This window comes from Physeter macrocephalus, unplaced genomic scaffold (assembly GCF_002837175.3).
Source record: "Physeter macrocephalus isolate SW-GA unplaced genomic scaffold, ASM283717v5 random_1611, whole genome shotgun sequence".
Classification (NCBI taxonomy): Eukaryota; Metazoa; Chordata; class Mammalia; order Artiodactyla; family Physeteridae; genus Physeter; species Physeter macrocephalus.
Window position 1 is genome coordinate 15,834 of NW_021146267.1, and position 9,167 is coordinate 25,000.

The 9,167-nt window shown below is 61.0% G+C and overlaps 2 protein-coding genes across 4 annotated transcripts; one reads left to right on the forward strand and one right to left on the reverse strand.

Annotated features, from left to right (window-relative positions):
* Positions 1-992: 992 nt before the first annotated feature.
* On the reverse strand, positions 993-6,936 carry FBXO2 (F-box protein 2). Its single transcript, XM_007129734.2, has 6 exons — positions 6,506-6,936; positions 3,035-3,421; positions 2,445-2,574; positions 2,278-2,373; positions 1,668-1,806; positions 993-1,437 (listed from the first exon to the last, which is right to left on the reverse strand). The coding sequence occupies exons 1-6, from the start codon at positions 6,525-6,527 to the stop codon at positions 1,303-1,305; spliced, it is 909 nt and encodes a 302-aa protein (XP_007129796.1). The 5' UTR covers positions 6,528-6,936; the 3' UTR covers positions 993-1,302.
* On the forward strand, positions 6,747-9,074 carry LOC114483936 (F-box only protein 44-like). Of its 3 annotated transcripts, none has more exons than XM_028486469.1 (3): positions 6,747-6,796; positions 8,110-8,381; positions 8,716-9,074. In XM_028486469.1, the coding sequence occupies exons 2-3, from the start codon at positions 8,117-8,119 to the stop codon at positions 8,778-8,780; spliced, it is 330 nt and encodes a 109-aa protein (XP_028342270.1). In that variant the 5' UTR covers positions 6,747-6,796; positions 8,110-8,116; the 3' UTR covers positions 8,781-9,074. The 3 variants fall into 3 exon arrangements, with proteins under 3 accessions (XP_028342270.1, XP_028342271.2, XP_028342269.1); XM_028486470.2 differs by lacking the exon at positions 6,747-6,796 and adding an exon at positions 6,916-6,977; XM_028486468.1 differs by lacking the exon at positions 6,747-6,796 and adding an exon at positions 7,116-7,174.
* Positions 9,075-9,167: the final 93 nt, after the last annotated feature.

Here is a 9,167-nt window from a genome sequence, read left to right on the forward strand (position 1 = left end):
CCCACCCTCGATGTGGCCAAGCTGGTGACTCTTCCTGGGACAAGGAGTGTCTGACTTACCCCTGCAACTTCAGGACCCTGTGCTGGGCCCGGCCCCTGGTTGGGGCGTCAGGAATCATGAGTGAATGAATGAACCCATGAACAAATGCAGGCAAGGCTCCCGCTTAAACTCTGCAAGCCCACCTGACCAGCGGGTGGCATCAGGGCTCAGAATCGAAGGAAAGCTGGAGGGGCAGGGAGATTTTATCGGTCATCCTTTAGGAGAGGAGAGAAGATGTTTCAGACCCTCACCCACCCCCGAGACCAGCAGCTGAGAGTCCTGGGGAGGGGGCTGGGTTTGAGAGCTGCTGGGGAGGCCAGAAAGGGAGTTCCTGGTCCAGAGGCTGGCACCACACCCTTCCCTCCACCCCTCCCCTCAAACCAGTACCAGGGGCCAGCCGCTGGGCAGGGCTTGGAAAATGACCAATGAGACCAGATGCTAACGACTCTTGTCCGATCCAATACCAAGCCAAGGAGGACAGAATAAAGTGGGCCTGAACTGAAGAGGGACACCAAGCTGATCCATCCTGTGCCCCCCAGTCTGTCACCCCCCCATCCCCCACCTCAAGCCACTGGCATCCATCCCTGGGCCCAGGAGAACTGGTACCTAGATGAGATGCTGCCACCACCCACCATCCTGCCTTCAAAAAAAACAAAAAACAAAAACGGGGAGAGAGATGGAGAGAGGCCAGGAGGGGGGCCCCCCCACACACACTGGGTTCTGGCTTCTGGGCAGCTTGGGTGTCAGTCGGGCGCCAGGCCCAGCTCCCCGCTCCCTGGCCTCACAATCCCAGCCTTTGATCGGCGGGACCAGGCCTGGCTGGCTCTGCACCCGCCCGAGGGCCCCTGGAAACCAGAGCAGCTGGAACCCCACCAAGTATTTTTCCAGGCTGGGCCAGGGGCCCTCAAGAGACAGACACTGAGCAAAGGGAAGGGAGTTCATTCATCCTTGTGTTCATTCATTCCTTCCTCCGACAAATAATATTTATTGAGCGCCCATTTTCGTGGCAGGCACAGTGTTAGGGGCAGGGGATTCAGCAGCGGCGGGCCCAGTGCAGGCCCACGCCCTCACCCGTCTTATTTTCTAGATGCAAATCTATACCAACAAAACCCATCTTTCCCTCTGAGGGGGCTGGTCTTCGAGCATGGGACGGGAGAGGAGTGCGCCGGGTGCGGAAGGTCAGGATGCTACCGACTAAGCCCTATCTACCCCCCGCGCCTCTGGCCCTCCAAGGCAGCTGGGGGAGGCCGGAGGAGGGGTCACTCAGGGCTCCACCCACACGCTGCTGTTGGTCACCCGGGCCCCGAACCAGCCCTTCCAGTAGACGCAGTCCTGTCCGCCGTGCTCGAAGCGGACGAAGCGGACGCCCGGCCCATAGTCGGTGAAGGTGTGGGAGATCTGTGGGTGGGGAGTCAGGGGGAAGGGGGAGGGAGGGTCAGGCTCGGAGCCCCGAGGCCTCCCCCAGCCACCCCGCCCCGGCGCTCTGACCCTCGTCTAGCCCCCTGGCTTTCTCAGCGCGGCGTCCCTCCTCCAAGCCTCTCGGCCAGTCCAACCCGGCCCCGCCCACACGGGCCGTGGGCGGGTTTTTCACGAGCCCCGCCCCGCCGCCCCCGGGCCTCCAAGCTCACCTCAATCCAGCCACCGTCGTCGCTGTCCTGTGGCACTGCCACCTGCCCGCTGTTGAACTCGGCCAGCACGTCCTCGTGCTCCGACAGCAGCTTCACCGTGAGCTCGTACAGGCAGCCGGCGTCTCTGCGGCCCGAGTACCTGCCCCGAGGGAGGGAGGGAGGGAGGGAGCGCCCGGGGAAGGCTTCAGCCCTGCTGAGCTGGTACTCTGGGCCCAGCCCTCTACAGGAGTTAACCCTGCTGACCGGTAATACCAATGTTCCCATTTTACAGATAAGGAAACCGAGGCCGGAGAGAGAAAGTGACTTGCCCAAACCCAAGGACTAAACCCCAGGTTTAGTGTTTCCTCAGACCCAGTGTTGGGACCAAAGCCAACCCACAGGGACACTTTTTTGTTGGGACAGCAGGTGGATATTAAAAGAAACAAAAACAGAAACAAAAACACTCGCCAACATTTAAAACTCAGGAGGGGAGATGGATTCCCACCTTCCCCTGAAAACCCATGGTCACGTGACTGCAAGCTCTCGAGTAGGGAGGCAGCGGTCTCTGAAGCAGAGTAGCCGGTTCCAGTTTGCCCCTCAAGCCCGCCCCCCTTCCCCCACGGCCGCTCACCAGTCCTTCACCATGATGGCCGGCTGGGTGGTGTCCAGCAGCTCCTCCCAGTAACCCTCAGCCTGCAGGTCAATGACCTGCGCTTTGCGACACCACCTGGGAGACTGGGGGTTAGGACTGAGGGGAGGTCCCCTCCCCCGCTTCTCATCCATCCCCCTTCTCCTTACTCGAAGGAGGAGGCGAAGTACTTCTTGACACTCTCATCGTGGATGAATTCCACCCCGCAGTCTCCGGGCAGCTCCTCCACCCTCCAGCCGTCCCCGCCGTGCTCCACGTCGCACCAGCCCTCCAAGTCCTCTGTAGGAACAGCACAGCCCCACGCTGGTCACCCAGCCCCTGCGAGGGTGTGGCGGGGTGGCTCTTGCCCCTCTCGTGGGGCGAGGATGAACGTGGTCCTTGAATGGCGTCGCGGTGGGCAGATGATGGTGGCCGTGAACGGTGAGCACCTCCTGTTTGTCCCCAGGTTCTCTCTCCCTCCCAGGAGGGTCCTCCGCGGGGCCTGCCTTGCCCCGGCTCCCTGGGGGTGCAAGGATCTGGGAGAGAGACGCCTCCCGCCCGCCCTCCCCCCGACTTCCCCCGCCCCGGAGCGGGACCGGAGGATAATACTACACTCTGTACTGGGGCTACTCTGTGCTGGGCACTGCGCCAAGCGCCTTATCTCATCCACCCCTCAGAGCAGGCTGGCCTCGTTACTGCCCGTTGTACGGAAGGGGAAGCTGAGCCCCCCAGGCCGGGGTGACAGGGCGCGACCCCTCACCTTCCCCGCACGGGTTGCGCAGCAGGTTGCGCCGCCTCTTGCTCAGGAAGTAGAACTGCTGCCAGTGGTCGCGCTCATCCTCGGGGCCGCCCTCGGGTACCAGACCCTCTTGCTGGCACTTGAGCAGCCACAGGGGAGAGCCGTCGACCAGCTCCTTCCAGCGCAGGCACACCAGGCGGCAGGCCTGCACCAGCTGGGCGGCGGGCAGCTCGGCCAGCACACGAAGCAGCAGCGGCTCGGGCAGCTCGTGCACGTACGCCGCCTCCTCCTCCTCCTCCTCCTCCTCGCCCTCGTCCTCGGGCCGCTCCTCCCCGCCGCTCGCCTCCTCGGCGCCGGCCTCCTCCTGCGGCCCCTCCGGGCTCGCCTCCTCCGGCTGGCCCACGCTCTCTGCGGGCGGGCGGGGTGCGGCTGAGACCCTCCCCCGACGGCCCCCGCCGCGCGCCGCGACCGCGCTGGGAACGGCGTCCGCCCCCACCCACGCTCGGACAGCCCTCGGCGGGGGGGCCGGAGTCTCCGTGACCAGAGCCTGGGACCCTGCGGAGGAGGCCCAGGAGCCCGGGGCCACAGATCAGCTCCAAGTCTGAAGAGTGGCCTCAGAGGCCTCACTTTCCCCTGATCTGTGGCCCAGGAGCCCGGGGCCACAGATCAGCTCCAAGTCTGAAGAGTGGCCTCAGAGGCCTCACTTTCCCCTGCAGTGCCAGTAAACCCCATACCTGAGCCGACAGCAGTAGCTGGTGATATTCCCGACACAACGAAGCCCCTTAGCCCTCTCAGCGGCCCTCTAAGGTCCCTGCCCGGGTCACCTCCTCAGGGGAGCCCTCCCGAACTGCCCCTACTACAACGTCCTCTCACCTCACCGCTGGGAGTTCCGTCCTTCCTAGCTTTTGTCCAAGGGTTTGACGGTTTATAAACACCTTTCCCGGGGACTAGGCTGAGGGAACGAGGGCAGGAACCGGGTCTGGGAAACTCACTGCTTCATCCCCCGTGCCTGGCATCTGGCGCCCTGCCTGGCTCCCTGTCAGCGGCTAATGTTTATTGGGCACTTAGCAAGCGTTAGGCACCGTTCCGAGCATTTTAATTTTTACCCTTTAAATCCTCACGGCATCTCTTCTAGGTTGTCCCTACTACCGTCTCTATTTCGTAGAGGAGGAAACTGAGGGACAGGAGAGGTAAAACCACCCAGGATCACGCAGCAAATGAGTGGTCGGAGCCTGGATTTGAACCCAGGCAGTCTGGCTCCAGAGCCACCTTTAACCACCACAGCCTTGAGAAAATGATTCGTTGAGTTGAGGGTTATGATTTTGATTTCACAGATGAAAATGCTCAGGTTCAGAGATGGGGAGTGACCCGCCAGAGGTCACACTGCTGGTATTCAGGCAGGGGATCCGGGGATCTGAGGCCTGAAGGGAAGGGAGAACAGGGGCTTGGGGACGGGGGACGGAAGCTCGTTAAAAGAGAACATGTGTATCAAGTAGGGAGATGTAGTAAGTGCTTGGGAAGGAAGGTTTCTTCACTCCTTTTCCTATTCCTGGCCCTCAGCTTCCTCGTCTATAAAATGGGGGTAATCCCAGGCCAATCAGACAGTCCTGATGTTCAGCTCTTCTGAGGAGGGGGCAAGGGCATTCCAAGTTATGAGGAGAGGGACCGATATCAGGAGCTGTGGGCTGGACTGTGTCCTGGATCCTGGCTGGCCTCAGCCGGGCCATCGAAGCCTTGAATAAGTGGATACCGAGTGCCAGTGTCTCTGGAGGAGGGAGAGACAGTGGGGAGGTGACGGAGCCACTCTGGGTGATGGGGGAGGCCGCTGCTCTCAGACCCAGGACAGGAGGGGCGGGAGAGTCCTAAGTGCTGGGCCCTAGAAAGCCAAGGTGGTGGTGGAAACAGGCCAGGCACCAGGGGAGGAACGGGCAGGGCCTAGACCCAAGGCTGGGCGTTGCCAGGACCTGGGCGGCCAGCCCTTCACCTCCTCATATGCAGCATTTCCCCACCACCCACACTCTCAGCCCCCTGAGAGCCGAATCAGGGTTTACATCTTTGGAGCCCAGAGCACACAGTGAGTCCTCAGTAAATCTTATTTAGTGAATCTTATTATTCAGCACAGTTCCCTTCATTGAAACTTTTTTTTTTTTTTTTTTGCCACATCTTTATGACGTGGGACTTCACACCTCCCTTTTGGCAAGGAGGAAACTGAGGCCCAGAGAGTCTTACTGACTTCTCCCACGTCACACCGCAGAGCTGTGGGATGGCGGAGAGGAAAGTGCCTGTCCTGAAGCCATGTCACCTGCCCGTCTTGCTGCCCACAGCTCTCTGGGGAGCTGGGCCCAGTGCCCTCACCTCTCCACCCCTCCCCCTGCCCTGCCCTGCCCTGGCCCTGGTGGACACCTGATGCTCCCCCGAAAGGTGCACCTCGCCCAGTCCCCTCTCCTGGCCCCAGGCCTGGCACTCAAGGCCCCAGATCTGATTACAGGCCCCCCCCACCCCCTCTTGAGCACACACAACTCCCCACATTGTTGCCTTCGGAAAGTTATCTGGCCCCTGGAAGCTGCCTCCGAGGCTTATTCACTCACCTGGATTGGGCCCCTGAGTCCAGGGAATAGCTGGGCCCTGGGAAGAAGCAGGAACCCATTCTGGGGCCCTATAAAGGGTGGGGCAAGGGGGCCATGGATTGGGAGCAAAAGCGGAAGGAGCTAGGATCTTCAGGGCTGGAGGGAGGGGTGGGGAGCTTGGCTGCCTGAGTGAGCAACAATCTGTTTCCCATTGTCTCCCCAAGCAATGGCCACTCTCAGATGGGCCTGGTGAGGAAGGGGTGGGGGCAGGTCTTGTTCCCACCCTGACTCAGCAGGCAACCCCTACAGGCCCAGCGGGGAGGTCTAGAGATGGGGAGCGGGGCTCTTTGGTGCCAGACAAGATGACTGGGCAGTCTCAAAGGGCCCTGAGCATCGGCTAGAGCTGATGTCCCAACTCTCCCTCACCACCAGCCACCCAAATGAAGGACAGCCCCTCCAGACAAGGGGTCCCAGGAGGAAGGCTGGGATGGGGTGGGGAGAGGCCAGTAACCCCAAGAAATTCATGGGGATTCAGGCATCTCACGGCCCAGAGTTGGCAAATGGAAGAAGCTGATGGAATAAAAAGGCTTGTGGCCTCTTCCATCCCAGATCGGTCCCAGACCCGGGTCCAATAGACCCTCAGGAGGCGGGAACGTGGGATTACTCATATGCTATTTCCCGGGTAAATGGGACCCAGGAGTCCTCCCTCTCTACCTGTCATCTCTCAAGGCCTCCGGCAGATCAAGACACCAGACAGAGGACTGTGCTCCTTTGAGACTGTCTCAGGGGCTTTGCTTGGGTGAAAGTGTGTCGCTCTGCGTCTCGGGACCCCCTCGCTCTCTGATGCCCCCTCTCCGTAGCACTCGCCCGCCTGCCCCGGTCACCCCTCCAGGGCTGAGCGAGTGGATCCGGCGGCGGCGGCTACCTGGGTCACCGTCTCCGTCCATCGCTGCAGAGCGCGGTCGCGAGAGGAGGAGGACCCGGAGCGCTGCGGGCGGGCTGTCCGAGTCCCGCGGCGGCGGCGGCGGCGGCGGCGGCGGCGAGTCCAGGCGCTGCTCACGTCTGGGTCGGGTCCCGGCCGGCCGCGCCTCTTAAAGGCCCCCGCCTCCGCCCCCGCCCCGCCTTTGGCCCCGCGCCGGGACGCCCCACAGTCGGGAGCGATCGGCCCGAGGCCTGAGGCTCCCGGTTCCTTGGCGGACCCAGCAGGCCAAGAAAGGTCGGGAGTCGTTTCTTTTTTTTTTTTTTTAATGGGGGCGGGTGGGAGTCCGATTCGGGGCGTCTCCCAGCACCCTCCTGGGGTGGCTGCTGGGAGGAGGCGGCGAAGAGGCTGGGAGAGTCTGGGTCATGCGGAGGGTGTGGGCAGAGGCTCCTCCCGGCACGACACCGCCCCGCCCCAGGTAATTTTCCTACATCCGTGGGGGGCGCACCCCAAGCCGGGTGCTCCCCGCGGGCCGGGGACCGGAGCGGGCCGTGGAGGCGGGGCCGGGGCGGGGCTCGGCGGGCTGGGGCGGGACCGCAGCCACCGGCGACCGCAGGCTGAGGCTGGCTCAGCCCCTGCTGCGGAGCGGGATCGCACAGCGGTGGCAGAGGGCAGGTGACCGGCGGGAGTGGGCGCGGGGAGCGCCGGGGCGCGGACGCGGGGTGCGGGGGCCGGGCGGGCGGGCTCGGCGGTTCCGGGTCCAGCAGCAGTGCGCCGAGGGAGGCCCGGCGCGGACAAGGCCCAGGCGGCGGGGTTGCGCGGCGCGGCCTCGAGAGGCGGCCCGAGCAGGAAACCGAGCTGGGGTCGCCATCGATGCGCAGGGGTCCAAGCCTAGACTTTGGGAAACATTTGAAAGCCACGAGGAGGGATGGGAAGTCGAAGGCGCGCGGGGACACCCGGGGCTGGAGCCCAGCCACGGGGATGGGGGTGGGGGTATAGGAAAGCCCGCTCCCCATCGCCCACCCCTTCTGCAGTCCCAGCCAGGCAGAGCATTTCCTCCGTGGTCTCAAAAAAGTGGCTAGAGCCCTTTGGACCTCGGTCGGAGACAATGATAATTATCCCTCCCCCCCATATCTCCGCTCCTCCGTTTTGAGGATGGGAGAGAGAATGCGGAAAGTACGGCTGCGAATTGTTGTTTCCATGCTAAAGACCGTCCGGCCTATTGAAAAAAGCTGGCTCTAGATTCAGAGAAGGCTCAGGCTCCTTTCCCCGCTGCTCCTGTCTGTGTGACCTTGGACAGATCCTGCTACCTCTGCTGCCTCCTTAGCCTCCTTTAGAGGCTATTGTGAGGTGCCAGTAAAAAAAAATCAGAGCTCACCTTTTACTGAGCTTCTGCTGTGTCCCAGCCTCCTTGTACCCCCTCTAGGAGGTAAGTACTGTTCCTGGCCCCATTTTACAGAGGAGGAAACTGAGGCTCAGAGAGGCCCAGTGACTTTCCTGAGATAGTCAATGGCAGTGCTGGGAGGGAACCTCCACCACCACGGGGTGCTGCGAATACTGGGTCCTGGGGAGGGGATCAGGTCTGCAGTGCAGCTTTTCAACAACCACAGGAGAGCCATGGCGGTGGGGAACATCAACGAGCTGCCCGAGAACATCCTGCTGGAGTTGTTCACGCACGTGCCCGCCCGCCAGCTGCTGCTGCGTTGCCGCCTGGTCTGCAGCCTCTGGCGAGACCTCATCGACCTCGTGACCCTCTGGAAGCGCAAATGCCTGCGTGAGGGCTTCATCACCGAAGACTGGGACCAGCCCGTGGCCGACTGGAAGGTCTTCTACTTCCTCCGCAGCCTCCACAAGAACCTCCTGCATAACCCGTGCGCCGAAGGTGGGGTGCAGACTGGGTATGACGTGCCCCCAAACACACACACTGTCGTGATACCAGCTAACATTCATTAGGCACTTACTATGAGCCAGCCAGGCACTTTGGGGGGTTTAATTCCTTTCTCACAATAATCCTAAGAGGTAGGTACGGTTAGGCACCCATTTTTCAGATGGGCAAACTGAGGCCAAGAGTGGCATTATTCCACTCTTATTCCACTCTGAAGGTTATTTCCCCAGTGACCTTTCCTAGGAGAGGGAATGTTGGCCAGTTGGAATGAATTGTGCCCAAGACACAAGACCAGGAAGTCAGAGCCATATTTTCTTGGCCCGGCTCCCAGACTCCAGGACTAGGCCTACTAGGACTGCCCAGAAGACAAAGGGGGCTTTGCTTATGAGAGAATGAGAGATCCAGTCTTCTTCCCAGCACATTCCAACAAAAGGTAAAACAAGACTTCTGCGGTCATCCAGAGCCCCCTCTTTTCCCTTGCTGTGTTGTAAATGATTAAGTAGACACTTTGATGGGATGAGAACCTCAATCTCTATTATGTGGCCAAATTCTGGAGCAAAATGATAGTAAAACAACCCCAAGCTGTCCAGAGCTTTCAGATGCCTGCCTCACTTGACTCCCCAACGGCCATGTTCTTGGCCAGCATGTTGACAAACTATGGTCCATAAGCCAAATCTGGCCTAGGAGCTAAGAATAGTTTTTATGGTTTTAAAGGGTTATTTTAGAAACAAACAAAAAAACAAGACACTATGTGATAGAGTCAATATGTAGCCCACAAAACCT

Excerpts from the sequence above, each read along its gene's own strand:
- LOC114483936 (XM_028486470.2), top strand. The coding sequence starts at position 6,925 with ATGCGGAGGGTGTGGGCAGAGGCTCCTCCCGGCACGACACCGCCCCGC. Across the intron at positions 6,978-8,109 it reads ACGACACCGCCCCGCCCCAG|GAGAGCCATGGCGGTGGGGA; the intron begins GTAATTTTCCTA and ends CAACAACCACAG. Across the intron at positions 8,382-8,715 it reads GCATAACCCGTGCGCCGAAG|ACTCCAGGACTAGGCCTACT; the intron begins GTGGGGTGCAGA and ends CCCGGCTCCCAG.
- FBXO2 (XM_007129734.2), bottom strand. The coding sequence starts at position 6,527 with ATGGACGGAGACGGTGACCCAG. Across the intron at positions 3,422-6,505 it reads GGACGGAGACGGTGACCCAG|AGAGCGTGGGCCAGCCGGAG; the intron begins GTAGCCGCCGCC and ends GCCCGCCCGCAG. Across the intron at positions 1,438-1,667 it reads ACGACGGTGGCTGGATTGAG|ATCTCCCACACCTTCACCGA; the intron begins GTGAGCTTGGAG and ends CCCCACCCACAG.